This window comes from Panthera tigris, chromosome E2 (genome assembly GCF_018350195.1).
Source record: "Panthera tigris isolate Pti1 chromosome E2, P.tigris_Pti1_mat1.1, whole genome shotgun sequence".
In the NCBI taxonomy this organism is placed as follows: Eukaryota; Metazoa; Chordata; class Mammalia; order Carnivora; family Felidae; genus Panthera; species Panthera tigris.
Window position 1 is genome coordinate 4,395,021 of NC_056674.1, and position 20,458 is coordinate 4,415,478.

At 39.2% G+C, this 20,458-nt stretch overlaps 1 protein-coding gene across 12 annotated transcripts in view; it reads left to right on the forward strand.

Moving 5' to 3' along the window:
- LOC102955340 (zinc finger protein 429-like) overlaps window positions 1–18,498 on the forward strand; it is a 79,507-nt gene extending 61,009 nt beyond the window's left edge. For 11 of the 12 annotated variants that reach the window (XR_006211640.1, XR_006211642.1, XR_006211639.1 and 8 more), the window contains 2 exons: window positions 12,490–14,817; window positions 18,127–18,498. Coding sequence is in view for 1 of the 12 variants with exons in the window: in XM_042967974.1 (XP_042823908.1) it covers window positions 12,490–13,620; window positions 18,127–18,155 (1,160 nt within the window). In the remaining 11 variants the exon portion in view is untranslated. The remainder of the gene's footprint in view (window positions 1–12,489; window positions 14,818–18,126) is intronic. The other variant, XM_042967974.1, reaches the window with a different exon arrangement.
- Window positions 18,499–20,458: the final 1,960 nt, after the last annotated feature.

The following is a 20,458-nucleotide window of genomic DNA, read 5'->3' on the forward strand; positions in this document are numbered from 1 at the left end:
GAATGAAGCAGATGACAGAGGTGAAGACCAGTCGTGAAGGAGGAAGATAGGCCTTAAAATGTGGTTTGAGCAGCTCTCCTTGAATGGAAATTAGCTAGTTTTATGTCTCTCACAGCGAGCCATCTGCTATCTAACACCTCATGCTCTTACATTCTTTGAGAATTCTCCTTCAGCTCCAGTGATGGTCCATCGTGTCCACAGTGAGGGCCTGGAGGAGACTCCCCTTGGAGTGTGAGGGCCTCCATATTCTGAGAGCTTCTCCATTGCTTTGAGGGCCCTGGGGAAGTTTCCATATTTCTGACGAACTCTATTCTAAGCTATTTCTAAGTTCTGTTTTGCCTCATGTGAGAAGTGTGTCAGGGTAGTGGTGGCCATATTGGGGTTTGGTGCATAAACTCCAAGAACACTGGAGACAGATATCACGTGTTTTCTTGTTTAACCTTTCCAATGTTATGGAGGCTTTAATCTTAATCATACAAAACTGAGACTCAGTAATTTCATCAGATAACAAAGCACCTCCCTAAAATAAGAAAATCTAATCCTTTATTTCACGTCAAAAGTTCATTTGTCTTTCTGTTAACTAAAATTAGGAATTTTCACTCTGCATTCCATTCCTCAATGGTGAAATAATTTAATGTATCTATGTGTATCCTAGAATTCCTACAGAAATTAATGCCCTAGGGGAGCTCCAACATTTAGAGCGTAGAACTCACAGCCTATCATAAAGTCTCACTTATCACCACATTTCTTAATAATTGCATCATTTTATAACTTTATTTTATATGATAAGAAGTTCTTGTGATTTTGTCATTTGTGTTCTCGTTTTCTGATTAGTTATATATGAGACTAATCACTAAATTTAAAAAGCCTTTTTTTTTTCTTAATGTTTATTTATTTTTGAGAGAGAGGGAGACACAGAATCTGAAGCAGGCTTCAAGCTCTGAGCCGTCAGCACAGAGCCAGATGTGGGGCTCAATCCCACAAACCACGAGATCATGACCTGAGCTGAAGTCGGACACTCAACCGACTGAGCCACCCAGGCGCTCCGTTAATCTCTGAATTTTTAGATCAAAAGTTCTGATAGGCCATTGGCATATGCTTATAAGAAGTAAGGTGGATAATTAGTAAAATTGCCATATTTTAAAAAGCTTTTTTTATAATGTAATTTTACTTCAGTAAAAAATAACCAATAGGTTTCTCTTCTGCTTTCCTCAGAATGTTTCTGAATTTAATCCCCAATATTTATTTTTCATAAAGTGATTGTCAACATATTTTATAGTTCTGGTGGTGTTTCATTATTTACAAATAAAAGAGGTTTATTTTGTCTGCTTGGTTCTAAAGAATGGAGTATAGCCTCACATTCTGTGTAAGAGGAGGAATATTCTAATAACATAATACAATTTTTTAATGTCTTTTCAGTGCTTATTCATAATATTCTTCATTAGAACTTTCCATGGTTGCTTTTAATGAATACTGTTTTTCATTTTACCATTGAGGAAGTCCTACCAGTAATTGAAAGTGCTATTTTCTTAGGGGTACACAGTCATAGTTTAAAATTATAGTTATATAGAAGGTTTCCTTTTAAAAATTCATCTATTTAAAAAAATTTTTTTTAAGTTTATTTTATTTTGAGATAGAGAGAACGAGCATGCAAGCAGGGGAGAGGCGTGGGGTGGGGGAACAGAGGATCTGAAGGAGACTCTACGATGTCAACAGTGAGCCCAACATGGGGCTTGAACTCACGAACCATGAGATCATGACCTGAGCCGATGTCAGACACTCAACCGACTAAGCCACCCAGGCGCCCCTCAACTATTTTTTATGTAGAATTTTTTTGGGGTAAATTTTGTCTTATTATGGTTTTGCAGTTGTGAATAATGTGTTTCCTTTGTTGGGCTCTTCCACAACACTATTTAGTTGTGATTTCATTTTTGCCTGTGTATTTTGTGGTAGGATGACAATTTTCAACTTAGATTTTAAGATAATGTGAGTTTAACTCAAGTATGAATCCACTTTATGCACTTTACCAGTAAAATTATGTATGTATTTGTACACACATCGTGCACACATACTTCGTGACACATGTTGTTGATTTTTTTCCCTTGGTTAGTGTTCACTGAATGTTGTATCCTGTATACATGAATTGTCCTAATAGTATAATATTCTTCCCCTAAGGTCTACTGAGAATCCTACCAATAATCTTACAGGAGCTCCCTTGTATGAGATTCCTTTGTCATACTGTTTTGAAATTCTCTGATCACCTGTGAATTTTGGTAGATTAATTATAATGTGTTAGTGGGTTCATGTCTTGACATTTATCCTACTTAGAACTCACTGAGCTTCTTGAATTTGTCTCTTCTTGCCACATATGTTGGAAGTAGAAGCCTGTAGTTCTTCCTGTAAACTCTGCCCCCTCTCACTCTCCTCTCCTTATGAGGTTCCCTTAATGTATTTCTGGGTTCACTTGGTGGTGTCCCATGAATCCCTAGACTCTGTCCTTTTCCACCTTGTTCTTAGCTCCTCTCAATAGATCATTGACAACAAGGGGTCTCTCAGTTAATCTGATCTTTCTTCTGCTGGATCACATCTGTTGGTGACCCTGTGGTGTATTTTTAAATTCCGTGATTATACCCTTCAGCTCCCAGTTTCTAGGGTGATTGATTGTCATACTTTTCATCTCTTTGGGTTTACATTTTGGCCATGCATAGTCTTCCTGACATCATTTAGTTCCCTGTTTTCTCTCCTCCCACGAGCATCTTCATGATGGTTATTTGAATTCTTGGTCAGGTAATTAATAGTTCTTTTTAAATTTAGGGCCAGTTTTGGAGATTTATTTTATTCCTCTGATTGGAGTAGTTTTTCTACTTTGTATGCCTTGTGATCTTTTGTTCACATTTGGGAATTTAAGAAATAGCCTCTGAGCCCATTCTCCTGAACTTGATTTGTACAGGAGAACCCAAATCACAATAATCTTGGTGCTTGTCACATGTATTCTGGGCATTTGTGTTGTCTGAGTTTTTGTTAATTTCTCAGTTTACAGAGGTGGAGTTACTTCTTTAGAGCCTGTGATACCTTCCCCTCTCTGTCTTCAGCTCTGTAGTCTCTCCAATGTCTGGACAAATGCTCACCTTGGGACTCAGCAGCCACCACAGTGTATCATTGGGTTCTCTCATTCTATGTCACGTGTGACAAAAAAACAAGTCCCCCGGGCAGCTGCAAAACAGCTAGATAATTGCTCCCACACAGTTCACTTATGTCTTTCTTTCCTGAGCAGAGTTGAGACTTTTCTCATGGTCTTGCCCACGGAGTGCCAGGGAGAGTGAGCAGCTGTTGTGCACAACTGTCAAAAACTTTCCTTGTCCCTTCAGTGTGGTTCTTCTTCATTCATACTTGAATGTTTGTGCAGTGTTCTCCTAACTGGCTTCTGGAGCACTGAAAAAAAGGTAATATGGTCAATTTTGTCTCCATGGAGGATCAAAGTCCTGATGCTTCCTATTTCTCCATTCTCCTAATGTCCTATGATGGGGGTTAATTTTGCACATCAGTATTTTAATGACTATGCATATGAGTTTAGTAAGCGAGATAACCTGTTTTGTATCTCTTCGTTGTGTCTCTCTATAACCTCTTAGGCTTGTTGGCAAAGACAGGCAAAGAAGATTCGTTCTATAGAGTGCTGGGAATATATGGAAGCTGTTGCCCGAGTATTTATACTTAATGACAGGGATGATGATGGGGGTTGGTAAAGGGAACAAAGGATGTTCTGATGGATATAACCAAGCTGGGACAGTTATCCATAATGACATCTTTACTGCCAGAAGAGATCAAGGGTGTAAACCACTTGGGAGAACTGCACTTTAAGTCTGTTATATTTGCAGAGCAATGTCTTTGAACACAAGAACCAAAATCCATTTTTTAAACATACACATTCTCTTAAAGGACATTTGGAAAATCTGAAAGGCACCCAATCCGTACTGAAAGTAACCATTTCAAACGTAAAACTGGATTAATCATTCACCGAGACATTTTGAAATGTTAGACTTTTTTTTTTTTTTTGAAATGTTAGACATTTCAAAATGAAGATAAAAATTCTTAATATGATTGATTTGAGAAATTCTCTTAGGTGGGTTTCGTATTCTTCCACTAACACATAATCCCTTGTTCCAAAGTCTCTAATCTTGATAAACGTGGTAGCATCTTTAACCAGATTTCACTGCTCAATAGTTATCACATAATACTTAGTTTGCAGCAAGTTTTCATGTGTTGTGAACATAGGGAGATCTTTAGTGAGGACTGTATCTTCTGTAATTAGTGAGGTATTTATAATGGAGACATAACTTACCCATACAGTGAATCTGGGAAAATGCTAATCAAGGGTCAAATCCTAATAAACATCAGAGAACTCAGTCTGCAAAGAGCCCACATAAAAATAATAAATGTGGGGAAGTCTTTTACGAAAGTTCAAATCTTACTATGTACCACTGTATCCTTACTAAAGAGAAGACTTACAAATGTAGTAACTTTGGCAAAGCCTTTAACTTCAAAACCCACTCAATGGCAGAGATTTACTTACTTGTTTATTCATTCATTTAAAGAGAGAGCGTGTGCGCAAGTTGGGTAGGGGGAGAGAGAATCTTAAACAGCATCTTAAGATCGAGCCCATTGTGGGGCTTGATCTCCGGACCTTGAGATGATGACCTGAGCTGAAGTCAAGATTCAAACACTTTACCATCGGATCCAACCAAGCTCCCCAACACAGATTTTATAATGGGAAGAAATATTACAAATCTACAAAATGTGGCAAAGCAGTAAAGTACTACTCAAAACTTCCAACCCGAAGTAGAATGTAGTGGGGAGAAGGCTGCCAAATGTAAAATATGTGACAAAGCCTTTAAACAGAACTACAGACTTTCTGAACATGAGAGAACACATAATGGAGGAAAACCCTAAACTGCAAAGAATGTGGCAAAGCTGTTAACTCCTGATCAAAAGTTTTCAACAAGAGGTAATAACATCCTGGGGAGATACCTTGGGCTCCATGTCCCAAACCAAGATCATTACCTGAGCTGAGATCAAGAGTTGGACTCTAAACACACTGAGCCAGCCAGGTGTCCCTACCTTTACTCTGAAATCATCTCATGCTATGCCTGTGTTACTTCTGTGCATGCAAAATGATTTGATTGTTGAGGGGCTCTTTTATGTTGAGGAATACACTCATGCCTACATTTCGTTTCTTTTTCCTTTTTTTTTTTTTTTTTTTTTTGTTGATAAAGAGGGCACAAGTGAGGGAGGGGCAGAGAGAGTGTGGGAGAGAGAAGTGGGGTTTATGCTCACCCATCGGGTGACTTGAACACATGACCTAAGCCAAAGTCAGACGCTTAACTGACGGATCCACCCAGGCACCTTCGTACCTACTTTTCCATGAAAGATCAAGGAGGCTGTCGTGTATACTGACTGTACAAAGGGGGGTCCACATGGGGATCCTGTTTGTGGTTGACATGTAAGAGTGACAAAGTCAGCATGAAGTAAGTGTTCAGGGCATCATTCTTTGCGCTAAAGTAAGACAGAGAAACTCAGAATTTTAAATAGTTTTGCCAGTTGCCGTTTAAGTAGGAAACATTGGAATTGCATCAAAATATGGATGTCTTAAATGGCCATTCGTGGAAGTCATGAATATTAATTATGTGGTTGACATAAAGAAAATTTCACAAATATCTGAGGAAAGATTGGCTAACTCTTCCCGTAAAAGGGTGTGAAATTATCGTACATCCACATGCACTTGATTATTAGCCTCTGTTTGTTTTTTTTTAATTTTTTTTTTTTTTTAACGTTTATTCATTTTTGAGACAGAGAGACAGAGCATGAACGGGGGAGGGTCAGAGAGAGGGAGACACAGAATCTGAAACAGGCTCCAGGCTCTGAGCTGTCAGCACAGAGCCCGATGCGGGGCTTGAACTCGCGGACAGCAAGATCGAAACCTGAGCCGAAGTTGGCCGCTCAACCGACGGAGACACCCAGGCTCCCCTTAGCCTCCGTTTGTAAAGCATGGGAAGCAGAACTCACAGATCATTCTGTCAGAAGAAGAATGATTCTCTTTTATTTCTTTAATTTTTTTTAAGTTTATTTTATTTTGAGAGAGAGAAAGAGTCCCAAGCAGGCTCTCCACTGACAGCACAGAGCCTGATGCAGGGCTCGAAGTCACAAACTATGAGATCATGACCTTAACCGACGTCAGACACTTAACCAACTGAGCCACACAGGCGCCCCAAGAAAGACTCTTGAATGCTTATAATGGGTATTTGACCAAGACTCCTACTGTGATCTTGTAGTGGTTTGTTGAGAGTGCTTTTGAAATTAAAAGAATTCTAAGCCATACCGACTGAATTCTCAATCGCTATTTATAAAATTTTCCTATTTTTCTTTGCTCTTGTTTCTGTGAGCATAGAGAACACAGATTTTTCTGGTTTTGATATGCGCAGAATGCAATAGGTTATATTAAGCTAAAGATAGATTTTGGAGTCCCAGAACTAACTAGAAAGAAGTTCATGTGTGCCTATGTTTGTGGGTGTTTGTACCTAGATCTTCAGTAGGAAAGGGAATATTGCATCAAAAGAGATAATTTCCAAATTTCAAAATTGATGATTTTCGGGGCGCCTGGGTGGCTCGGTTGAGTGTCCGACTTCAGCTCAGGTCACGATCTCACTTTTCGTGAGTTCAAGCCCCACATCAGGCTCTGTGCTGATGGCTCAGAGCCTGGAGCCTGCTTCAGATTCTGTCTCTGTCTCTCTGCCCCTCCCCTGCTTGCACGCTCTCTCTTTCTCTAAAATATATTAAAAAATTGATGGTTTTCTAGCAAACAAAAATGTTAAGAGATACCTAATGGAAATAATTTTCTCTACATTGTATTGAAGTTATTTCTCTTAAATCTCATGTATCTTGGTTTGAGAATCTCTCCAGGCAAATCCTGTCTTGTCTACCTAGCTATTAATTGTATAACATCTCTGTTTTCCTTGTTTGGCTGTATATTAGTTGTTGCTCATATAACTTGCTCAGGGATTTTTAGAACAGTTTGCACAAAATGACGTGTTCAAAATTAATTTGAATATGGAAATAATTGTTCAGGGAGTATATCCAATTCCATATAGTTTAATTGCTACATTTCACTTCTTCCTTCTGAATTGGACAACACTAAGAAAGATTTCTTTAGGGGACAGGGTGGTTCATTCAGTTAAGCCTCTGATTCTTGACAACTCAGGTTGTGATCTCGGGGTCCTGAGATCCAGCCCCGCGTCGGGCTCTGTGCTGAGCATGGAGTCTGTTTGGTATTCTCTGTCTCTACCCACCCTCTCTCCCTCTCTGTCAAAATACACAAACATTAAAAAAGGTTTCTTTAGTTACTGGTGTTTTTGCTTCTTGGAAGTGGCATCATCCAACTTATTCACACTTTACTGTAACAATTTGATTAGGTGAAGAATTAATATTCTAATGTAGATATTAGGATTTGGATTTACCAAGATTTTTATGTTTTTACTTGTATTCTATTTTTTATATTTTTCCTTATATTCTATTTAAAATTTTAAAAAAGTTTATCATTTTTTTATAATAATAAATAAAATAGAAATAAATAAAATAAAAAATAAAATAAAATAAATAAAAATAAATGAAATAAAATAAATAAAATAAAAAAGGGAAGGGACAGAAAGAGGGACACACAGAATCAGATGCAGGCTCCAGGCTCTGAGCTGTCGGCACAGAGCCTGACGCGGGGCTTGAACTCATGGACCGCGAGATCGTGACCTGAACTGTAGTCAGCCTCCCAACTGACTGAGCCACCCAGGCGCCCCTCCTTATATTCTATTTTTTATTATTTATTATGTTTTCCTGTATTCATACTAAGAAACTAATTTGACATTTAATTCTTCTTTTCTGTGAACACTGTGCTCAGTCACGTATTGCTTTAGCTAGAAATTAGAGCATGCTCTTTTTAAAAACATGTTTATTTTATTATTTTCTTATTAAAAATTTTTTTAATGTTTATTTTTGAGAGAGAAAGCACCAGTGTGTAAGCGGGGGAGGGGCAAAGAGAGAGGGAGTCACAGAATCCCAAGCAGGCTCCAGGCTCTGAGCCGTCACCACAGAGCCCAATGTGGGGGCTTGAACTCACGAACCGTGAGGTCATGACCTGAGCTGTAACTGAACCACCCAGGCACCCCATTTTTATTCCTTTCTTGAAATTTGGAATTTTTGTGTTTTATGTTTTATCCTCAATTACCTCTTGTAGTGGATGAGTTCTGTGATTTAATTGTGTTTCCATTCCCACAGTCACTTTGAAACCTGTGAATCTCCTTGAAGGTTGTGTCTGTACAACGGTCTGTGTGTTTCTCTTAGGTGAATTCACAGGCAGGTAGTCTGGGTTAAAACTCAGGTTCTGCTATTACTGAAGTTTTGTCAAGAGAGTCTTTTGAAAGATGAACAGTTCTCATAGGTTACTGTGGATTCATGGGTACGTTTATGAAAAAGTGTTATAATGGTATGCAGTGTGTAGGAAATGTTCGAGAACCATTGTTTCTGTTCTCGACGTTAGAAGTTGTAATTTCTAGGGGCACCTGGGTGGCTCAGTTGTTTAAGCGTCCGACTTCGGCTCAGGTCATGATCTTGCGATCTGTGAGTTCGAGCCCCACGTTGGGTTCTGTGCTGACAGCTCGGAGCCTGGAGCCTGTTTCAGATTCTGTGTCTCCCTCTCTCTGACCCTCCCCTGTTCATACTCTGTCTCTTTCTGTCTCAAAAAAAAAAAAAAAAAAAAACTTGTAATTTCTACAATAGTCTCTAAGTTCACAGTCATCCACGATTTCTTCTTTTTTTATGTTTATTTTTGGAACCTAAAACTGTGGCTCTTGGGGCATCTGGGTGGCTCAGTCCGATAAGCATCCGACTTTGGCTTAGGTCATGATCTCGTGGTTCATGAGTTCAAGCCCTGCATTGGGCTCTGTGCTGACAGCTCAGAGCCTGGAGCCTGCTTTGGACTCTGTCTCTCTCTTTCTGCCCCTCCCCCACTCATGCTCTGTCTGCCTCTCTCTCTCAAAAAATGAATGAACGTTAAAAATTAAAAAAAAAAAAAAAGAAAAAAGAAACAAAAATATGGCTCTTGAGCCAAAGGTTGGCATCACTTTCAAGCTTATAAGAAATGTGGAGACTTGGAACCCACCTACAAAAATCCAAAGCAGAATATGAATTTTAACAAGATTGCCACTTTGTTCTCATACACGTTAACACTGGAGAAGTACACATGTGACTCACCTACGTGTTTCCGTTACTGTATGCTTCTCTTTATGTTTGTAGTTCATTATTTTTATACCTACGGATTTGTAGTTGCTTTCAATCAGGAAGTGTGCTGCCAGCAACATGATCTCGATGTATTTTCAGGATTGCTCTGTGTATGTGTCATTCTGTAAAATCCATATAAATGTTAGGACAGACTTTGATCTTCCTGCCAAAAATGGCGTTGGGATTTTGATGGAAATTGTGTTACTTTCAGTCTTATGTTTTTGCTTATTCTGATCTCTATTTATTTTTAATTTTTCTTTGTCATTTCCTTCCTCTACTAAATCTCAGCTCTGTTCTTTTCCTACTTCCTTGTAGTGTAGTGTTAAGTTGTTTATCTGAAATTTTTCTTTTTTTGTTTTAATGTTTGTTCATTTTTGAGAGAGAGCACGCAAGCTGGGGAGGGATAGATTGAGAGAGGGAGACACAGACAGAATCTGCAGCAGGCTTCATGCTCCCAGCTGAAGCAGGACTCGAACTCATGAACTGTGAGATCATGCCCTGAGCTGACGTTGGACGCTTAACTGACTGAACCCAGGTGCTGCTGAAATTTTTCTTAACATAAGCATTTATAGCATAAAAAAGTTTGAAAATGGATTTCCTAGCAGGGAAAATTAGCAGAAATAAACAATACAAGGAATGACCAAAAAAATAACAGAAAAAAGAAATAAGGATTCTTGAGGATTTTCTTAGATCATGTCATCTGTGAACAGATAGTTTTTTTATATTGGATTCCTTTTTTGTATGTTTTCTTGCCTAACTGTTCTGACTAGAATATTCCAGTACTTTGTCCAATGGAAGTGGTAAAGTCGCTTCCTTACCTTGTTTATGATCACGCAGGAGAAACTTTCAGTCTTTTATCTTTGAATATGTTAGATTTCAACTTTTGTACATTTGTGTTCTTTATTAGGCTGAGGTAGTTTCCTTCTGTTCCTACTATTGAGTGTTGTAAATCATGAAACGCTTTCCAATATGCTCACACACTCTTGTTCTGCGACAATTAAGAGCATCATGTCCTGTTTGATTTTCTCTTGGTTCATGTGCAGTCTTAAATTTCTTGATTTCTGTAAGTTGAAACACCCCTGAGTTACAGGAAGAATTCCCACTTGATTATGTTGTAAAATATCGAAGTGTGCTTTTGATTCATTTTGCTTTAATTTATTGTGGACTTTGTATTGAATATTCCTCACAGGTAGTACTTTGTACTCTTGTGTACTTGTGTCTTCCTTTGGCTTTGATAACCAGGTGATTGTCCTGTCACAGAGAGTGTTTTGATAATTTATCTTCACTTCTTGGAAATGTTGGAGGAGATTGGAAGCACTTTCTCATTGTTTCATCTGTTTCTCATTAAATGAATCATCTGGCAGAGGACCTTTCATTGTTGAAAGTTTGTAGAAATTTCTTTAGTAGGACTCGTGGGTGGCTCAGTTGGTTAAGTATCAGACTTCAGCTCAGGTCATGATCTCGAGTCCTGGGTTCGAGCCTTGCATCAGGATTTGCGTTGACAACCTGGGGCCTGCTTGAAATTCTCCCTCCCTCTCTGCCCCCTCCCCCCCCACTTTCCTTTCCCTCTCAAAACAAATAAGCTTAAAAGAAAAATAAAATTTCTTTATCAATCTAATCTACTTAGCTGTTGGCAGGTTGAGATTTTTTTTTTTTAATATATATACATAGGGGCGCCTGGGTGGCTCAGTCAGTGAAACGTCCGACTTCAGCTCAGGTCATGATCTCACGGTCCATGGGTTTGAGCCCCATGTTGGGCTCTGTGCTGACAGCTCAGAACCTGGAGCCTGATTTGTATTCTGTGTCTCCCTCTCTCTCTCTGCCCCTCCCCAGCTCGCATTCTGTCCCTGTCTCAAAAATTACATATATATTTCTTATTTTATTTTATTTTTATATATTTCTCCATGATGGAGTCAGGTATGTAACACCTTTTGAAATTTATACTTATTTTTTTACAAGTAAGTTTTTTTTTAAGTTTATTTATTTTGAGAGAGAAAGAGAGTGCAACTTGGGGAGGAGCAGAGAGAGGAAGACAAGAGAATCTCAAGCAGGCTCCGCACTGTCAACATGGTGTCCAACATGGGGCTGGAACTCCTCAAACTGTGAGATCATGACCTGAGCTGAAACCGAGTCAGACATTAAACTGCCTGAGCTGCCCAGGCTCCCCAGAAGTCAATTTAATTTAATTTAATTTTGTTTAGAGTGAGAAAGTACAGGGGTGGGAGAGCAGGGGAGGGGCAGAGATAGAGGGAGAGCATCTTAAGCAGACTACACACTCCTCAGGCAGCCCCAAGTGGGCCTCTGTCTCACAACCCTGAGATGTTGACCTCAGCCATTTCAGATGTTTAACCAACTGAGTCATTCGGGCACCCCATAACACACAGGTTCTTTTTTTTTTTTTTGGATACCTATTTGTGGGCATGGTCACCTCTTATAATTATTTTTGTTTCTGTCATATCAGTTTTAATGTGTCTGCTTTCACTTCTGATTGTACTTGGTCTTCTCTGTCTTTCTTCCCTGATTTAGTTACAGGTCTGTCACGTTTGTTGATCTTTTCTGAACACCAGCTCCTTTTCTTGTTGGCACTGTCTACTTTTTGCTATACCCTGTTTTGTTCATTTGTGGTTGATGTTTAGATTTCCTTCCTTCTGCTAATTTTGTTCTCAAACGGTACTTCTGACTTTTTGGCATATAGAAAAGCGACGTGTACTCCAGAATGATCTCTTAGGCTACGTGGTCAGCACGTTCTATGCAAATTTCTGTGCCGGCAGAATGAGGTCCTGATGATTGCTTCTCAACAGTCTTGCTGACGTTCTCCGATCGATTTTATTTTTTTTTATTTTATTAAAAAAAAATTTTTTTTTTAACGTTTATTTTTGAGACAGAGAGAGACAGAGCATGAACGGGGGAGGGGCAGAGAGAGAGGGAGACACAGAATCGGAAGCAGGCTCCAGGCTCTGAGCCATCAGCACAGAGCACGACGTGGGGCTTGAACCCACAAGCTGTGAGATCATGATCTGAGCCGAAGTTGGACGCTTAACCGACTGAGCCACCCAGGCACCCCTCTCCGATTGATTTTAATTTTGCATGTTAGAATTCGTCAGTGTATTTATCTGACAGTAGTTGGATAAAAATGATTTTATTTTCCTGTTATTTGATCTCTTTCAGCCATATCTTCAAATGACACCCAGAGCTTGCTGCCAAAGCCGTGCATAGAATCTTGTTTTCAGAATGTGTCACTGGGTAGATATAAACAGAGTGCCCTTGAGAATTTACACTTAATGATAGACTGGGACAATGATGGAGAGAGTGCAGAGCATCCGAGATATGAAGGACGTATCCAAACAGAGATAACTGCCCATTATGAGAATCTCACCGCCCCAGACGGTGAAGGATATAAAACATTCTGGACGACATCCCTTTTTAAGTCAACTACTTCTGCAAAGCCTTGTGTTTCTGTAAGCAATGGTTCAAATCCAATGATCAAAGATACGTATGTGCAGAATCCAAATTTGGAAAATCTGGAAAATTACCTAGTCCAGGCCGAAAATAATTATTTGAACCATTTTGAAAATAGGTTTGCATTGACCTTTCAGTCCAATATTTCTGAAAATCAGGGATTTAAAAATGAAGAAAAAAGCGCTATGTGGTATCAGTTTGAGAGTTCCTTCACCGAGGAGTCAACCCTGCAAAACTACCAGAGCATTTTCAATGAAAACATAATTGCTCAATACAGTGAATCTGAGAAGATATTTATCCAGGGGTCAAACGTTAATAAACATCTGATTACTCATTTTCCAGAGAACCATTTTGAGTGTAATAAATGGGAAGTCTTTTATCAAGGCTCCAACCTCATTATACATAAGAGTATGCATATGGGAGAGAATCCTTATAAATATAATGAATGTGACAAAGCTCTTAACCAGACCTCCAATGTTATGGATCATCCGAGAATGCATGTGGGAAAAAACTCATACAGACGTAATAAACCTGGGAACATGTATAGTCAGTCATCAAGACTGTATATACATAAGACAATCGGTGCTGGAGAGAAAAGTTACATTTGTAACGAATGTGGCAAGGTCTTTATCCACCACTCAAGCCTTACTCAACATCACAGAATTCATACTGGAGAGAATCTTTACAAATGTAATGAATGTGGAAAACTCTTTACCAGGCACTCACATCTTACTGAACATCACAGAATCCATACTGGAGAAAAACCGTACAAATGTCAAGAATGTGGGATGGCCTTTACCCAGCATGCAACCCTTGTTGGTCATTACAGAGTTCATACAGGTGAGAAACCTTACCAATGTAAAGAATGTGGCAAGACCTTTAAATGGCACTCAATCCTTAGTAAACATTACAGAACTCACACTGGAGAGAAACCTTACATATGTAAAGAATGTGGCAAGGCCTTTAGGCAGCACACAACCCTTACTCACCATTACAGAACTCATACTGGAGAGAAACCTTACCAATGTAAAGAATGTGGCCAAGCCTTTATCCAGCACTCAAACCTTACTCAACATCACAGAATTCATACGGGAGAGAAACCTTACCAATGTAATGAATGTGGCCAAGCTTTTAACCATCACTCATACCTTACCCAACATCACAGAATCCATACTGGAGAGAAACCTTACCAATGTAAAGAATGTGGCCAGTCCTTTAACCAGCACTCCAACCTGACTCGACATCACAGGATTCATACTGGAGAGAAACCTTTCAAATGTAAAGAATGTGGCCAGGCCTTTAACCAGCACTCACATCTTAATCAACATCACAGAATCCATACTAGAGAGAAACCTTTCCAATGTAAAGAATGTGGCCAGGCCTTTAACAGACACTCAAACCTTACTCAGCATCACAGAATTCATACAGGAGAGAAACCTTTCCAATGTAAAGAATGTGGCCAGGCCTTTAACAGGCACTCATACCTTACTCGTCATCACAGAGTCCATACTGGAGAGAAACCTTACAAATGTAAAGTATGTGGCCAGGCCTTTAACAGGCACTCAAACCTTACTCGACATCACAGAATTCATACTGGAGAGAAACCTTACAAATGTGAAGAATGTGGCCACACCTTTATCCAGTATTCACATCTTATTCAACATCACAGAATACACACTTAAGAGAAACCTTACCAAAGTAAAGAATGTGGCAAAACACTTAATCTCTGGTTAACCTTTACTCATCATCACAGAATTCACACTGGAGCAAACCTTACAAATCTAAAGAATGAGAAAACTATTAAGGACTTCTCAGCCCTTACTCCACATCAGAGAATTCTATTGGAGAGGAACCATACAAATGTCAAGAATGTAGCCTGACCTTTAAGCAATGCTAAACCCTGACTGCTGAACAGAGAAGTTATACTGGAGAGGAGTTTGCAAATATAAAGAATTTGGCAAGCCCTTTAATCAGAGGTCAAGCCTCATTCAATATCACAGAATACTGGAGGAAAAATTTACCAATGTAAAGAATCTGGTAAGACTTTTAGGCTCAACCCTACTGAGCATCACAGACTTTATACTGAGGAGAAACATTACAAAAGTAAAGAATGTGGCAATCCTGTAGCCGAAACTCACAATTTGTTCAACATCATAGCTATCTAAACAGTTTAGAAACCGTAACATGTAGAGAGAGTTGCAGTGCCTTTAACCGGAATCCAAATGCACACCAGATTCAATCCCTGAAAATGTAATGAATGAGCAAAGACCTTCATTTTAATGTACATTTTAGCAAACACCAGAGTGCATAGAGGAAAGTGACTTGAAAGATATAAATATTTAGGAAAATATTTAATTGAATATCAAATGTCAATAGAGGTGACAAATCAAGTGGCAAGCATTATGTCAGCCTATTTAGACATTACATCAAAATACTCATTATAAGTAAAAATACAAAGCTAAACACTTAGATAATATATATGCTAATATGCTTCAAAAGCTTAAGTGGATGGATTTTTGCATAGGTATAATTAATTTCAATGTGTTTTTTTTTCTTACATTGACCCTGAGATATTTGACTAGCAAGTATTATTGTATTTCTACTCTCAAATTGCAGAATTCATTCATTCCTAGTGGGTGTGTGAAAGTATGTGGCTGATTGTTGATGCATCAAAGATATGAGATGTCCTTCATTAGGTGGGACTCCTGCATACCTAAATTTTCATGGAAGATGGAGGACAGTCTGATGTACAATATGAAGAAAATCTAAATGGAGATGCTATTTATGCTTATAATGAGATAGGTGTTCAGAACATCAATCTTCTCCATTTATTCAAAGTAAAACATTTCCCGAATATGATAAGTATTTTTTATTTTACCAACTGGTCTTTAAGAAAAAAGACATGGCAGTCTTGTAAAATACTGGTGTATCTTCATAACAGCTAAAATTCGATGTAGAGAATGTCAGTTGATGTGGTTCAAATGGATCAATCCTCACAGATGTCAGAAAGGATAGCAAATGCTTACCCCATACGGCATATGATTTTTAGACATTTTTTAAGAAGGACCTCAGGCCTGAAAATTATGGAAAGTACTATTTCCACATCATATCAGGAGACCAATGCTTTTTGAATGCCTGTATTCTGTATTTTGAAGAAGGGTTATAGAGTGGATTTGGAATGCATTACTTAGTCTATTTGTGAACTTAATATATTTTAGTTACTAAAACATAATGGTTTTTAACGTGTTCGCATGGATGTGTAATGAATGAAGTATTATCCCACCACCAATGTTACCCTATCTCATTTTTATTTGAGGTTGTAGGAAACTGATGGTATCTATCACGTATTTGTAATGGAGTGGAATAATACACCTAGAAATCCGTTTTCTCAGTGGCTTTAAAGTTTAAATAATGTGTGATTATTTTTTCCCTAGTTTCTCAATTGTATCATTTTCTCCTTTTCGGGACTAGTGGGATAGTACACGGATATAGTATAGATTATATAGAGGTATTATAGACCGTTTAGCTCAAGGACTCCATGTTGGTGCCACTTGGCAGCCATTTTGTATAGCCAGTAGTTTCGCAGGGACTTGAACTAACACCGGCCTTTTCTCACTAGTATGGTCCGTAGATAACAACCCTGTAGAGTCACAAGTTAGTGTAGCTTTTTTTTTCTATTGTTTATTTATTTATTTTGAGAGAGAGAGAGAGAGAGGGTGAGGGGCAGAGAGAGACGGAGACAGAAAACCCCAAGCAGGCTCTGCCAGCAGGGCAGCACCCAACCTGGGCCAAACTCACAAGCCTTATGATCATGATCTGAGTCCTTTAGCGGATTGAGTCACTCAGGCGACCCCTAGTGTAACTTCTGATATAACCCCCCCCCCCCTCAACTTTTCCCCCTTGTGTGTCGCTTAGAGAAGATTGCCACAGAGTTTACCTAAACCTATTGTAGTCAATGGCCCAATCTGGACCTTGTGCAGGGACTCTAAAGCACCACATTGTGGCCCCAAATAAAGGTATGTGCCCCCAGTCATAAGGGGGGGAATGTTGTTTTGATACTTAACATGAAGTAAGTATGTATGTATGACAATACTGGTTGAGTAGTAGATACCCATAAGTAGGGAAACATTCCAATGGGAGTGATATAGCCCCAGGTAAGAGCTAGAAAACAGGATGAAGAATTGGCATAAATTCTGGCTGTGGAGAGAAGATGCTTGAGTTACACAACTGACTCCCTGCATTTCAAAAAATAAAGCTTCTATTTTGTTTTATTTCCTAGTTATCTCTAGATCTCCAGTTCTGTTTTTCCTCATTTTTGTTTCCAGCTACATAGGCATCAAAAACATTTTCTGCCTGTGTTGGCGGCTAGAATGTCCTCACTGAAATCCTAAATGCGATCATAGAGATGTTTGGCCAGTGGGACACGGTATTTTTTTTTTATTATTAAATTATTTTTTTAACGTTTATTCATCATTGAGAGAGACAGCGTGAGCAGGGGAGGAGTAGAGAGGGGGAAACAATCCAAAGCAGGCTCCAGGCTCCGAGCTGTCAGCACAGAGCCCGATGCGGGGCTCAAACTCACAAAGTGCAAGATCATGACCTAAGCCGAAGTCGGTTGCTCAACCATCTGAGCCACCCAGGTGCCCCCAGTGGGACACAGTATTAATTCAGACATTTAGCACTGGGATGTGGAATGAGAATATAAGTAAAACGTGACCATGGCACCATCTTTAGAGAGATAAGACGTATGAAATGAATATGTGAGGAGCCCTTTCAATGTGGGAAGGGAACTGGAGGTGGCTCCCTTTTGTCACCAAAGTCATAGGCAGCTCTTGGTGGTGTCATCTAATGAGTAAGTGTCACAGAGATGAGGATTTTGGAAATGGGGTGAGTTTCTGAGGATTAAGGAATTCATCTTTTGTGCTCGCTTCGGCAGCACATATACTAAAATAGGAATTCATCTTTTATCTTCATGATTCAGTCGAATTGTGTGTTACTGAAGAACAGATTTTGTGTGGCGATTACTGTGATTGCCCAGACATAGATCAGTGACAGTGGATGGAGGAGGGGGTAATGAATGGTGCACAGGTGTGGGCCTAGCTGTAAAATGTCACATATAAGAGTAAATTTTGGCGATGAAGAAGCCTTCTGGACACTAATAGGATCAGCAAGTCATGGGCTGTGGTTGGTCTCATCAAAGCACTAATATCCCAGGTATATAAGCCCATTTATGGTTAGATCCACTCTACGTGGGTGACGTTTTAGGGAAGCTGATGCATTGCTGTGAGGGACCTTCCTGTCTTCAGTCAACCCATGATGAGTATAGTTCTGTGTTCTCTTTCCAAGGCACAGAATTGTTGAAGTTGGAGAATTAGTGGCAGTGAGCATTTTTGATTCAAACAGTCCAGCACAAGTGTTCACTGACTAACGAACGAATAAGAAAGATGCCGTCTATGTACACAACGGAATATTACCCAGCCATAAAAAGCAATGAAATCTTGACATTTGCACTGACCTGGATGGAGGTAGAGTATTGTATAAACGAAAAAATTCGGAGAACTACCATCTGATTTCACTCGTGTGTGATAAAGAAACAAGCAAACGGGGAAAAAAAGAAGCAAATCAAAAAATAGACTTAACTATATCGAAGAAACTGATGACTACCAGAATAGAGGTGGGTGGGTGGGGGCACGGGTTAAATAAGTGGTGGGAGTTACGGAGCGCACTTGTGTTGAGCACTGGGTGTTGTATGGAATTATACAATCACTGTTGTACACCTCAAACTAATATAGTGTATGTTAACTAACTGGAATTTAAATAAAACCTTTAAAAAATAGTTGTGTTTTTTGCAGATTTAAGCAAACATTTTCTCTTAACTGACTTGCAGGAGTTTCACAAAACCTACCTTGTAAACAAATTGAAACATTTATCTTTTCTCCCTACGGGATTCCTCCAGAATTCAGAAATTCTCAGTGACTATTAGCAATAGTTCATTTGTTCTCATATAAATGCCTCATTTAATAACATTACTTGAAACTACAAGACTTAGTTTGAAAATACAGCTGAATCCTTGCCTCGTGAAACTTCCTTGACTAATTAAACTGACCTATTGTCAGGACTAAAGTACTAGATCAAGGGCATGAAAAATCTACCAGGTCAAGTTTTAATATGTGAACTACCATAGAAGTTGCAGATGGGGGAACTGAAGTGGTTTAGGACAACCTGCTCCGCCTGCCCCCACCCCTCCTCTCAGCCACAATATGCCACTTTGTCCCATTGATAATTTGAGGTGAAGGTACTTTGAACTTGTGGGCTCAAGAGAACTTTCCCCCTCCCTTAACCACACAGAAGAGTCTAAGTTCTATGGCTTTTCCCACAGTAAGAGTTATTAACCAAGATAAAGTTTATCTGAGTGACACATCTGTGAGGTAGGACAAACCTCTAGTTACCAAATATATACTCTTATCACCCTGTGAAGTGCATTCCTTTCCTAGGAAGCTCCAGGCGCCTACCCCCTTTTCCTTAGTTCTGGATGACATATGTGCCTCATCTTGCCTGACAGTCTTTGGAATTTCTACCTCTATGTGGATTCCCTGTATATACACCTATTAAATTTGATGGTCTGTTAACCTGTCTCATGTCAATTTGATTCTTAGTCCAGCTAGAAGGATCTTTGAGGCAACAAGAATCCTTGTTCTCCGACAGGATTTGACTTAAATGCCTCATTTCTTGGCATTCCAAGTAGGAAGTACTTCTAGAGGAGTTGGTTTTTTGAGCTCAGTTTTTGCCACGATTTCAGAGGGTTCCTTATTTGTTTACTGCATCTATACTATCTTGTTAGTGTTGTTTTTTTTTTTTTTTTAAACTTACAAGAAGCAGTCAAAATATGTGTCCCACTCGATTTGTTTAGTTGATAGATGGCTCTCTGGAGGTGGATGCATAAGTACACACATTAAGTATTTCAAGGGTCCTCATTCAGGCCACTTGAGCATTCAAATCATCCTTAGTATAACTCTTTAGATATTGCAAACATGTTCTCCATGTGTGTTAAACACGAGTCCCACCAGATTGTTGGAAGGTCTCCAACAATTGTCTCCATCCTTTCCCCCATTTTAGTGATTTATTTTGATTCCTAGTGGGTTTAGGTGCTCAACACTACCTAAGGGGTTTTAGCTGTGAATGAATGTGCTAACTAGAGTGTTTTTTAGAGAGTTTTGCTCCTGCAAAAATTTGATCCTGGAATTGGTTCATTATATTTTGTGTCTTGGTTTTCTCTGCACTTAGCCTGCCTAAATTCAAAGTGCTCAGCATGTTAAGTGGCTGATTCTTCTATGGTTCCCCTGAGACAGTAACTAAATTATTTGTGACATGAATGGGAATCCCTGTGGGATGACTGCTGGGTGCTGTTGACTCTGTCCCTGTCTAATGAGAAGAGCTAATGTCCTTTGTCTTGGGATTCATTCAGAATCTTATCTACAGAATGCATCAAGCATTTACATTGGCAAGACTGAAGAATTTTAAATTTCTTTTTTTTTTTTTTTAATGTTTATTTTAGAGAGACAGAGTCAGAGCACAAGGGGGAAGGGGCAGAGAGAGAAGGAGACACAGAATCTAAAACAGGTTCCAGGCTCTGAGCCACCAGCACAGGGCCCAATGTGGGGCTCGAACTCATGGACTG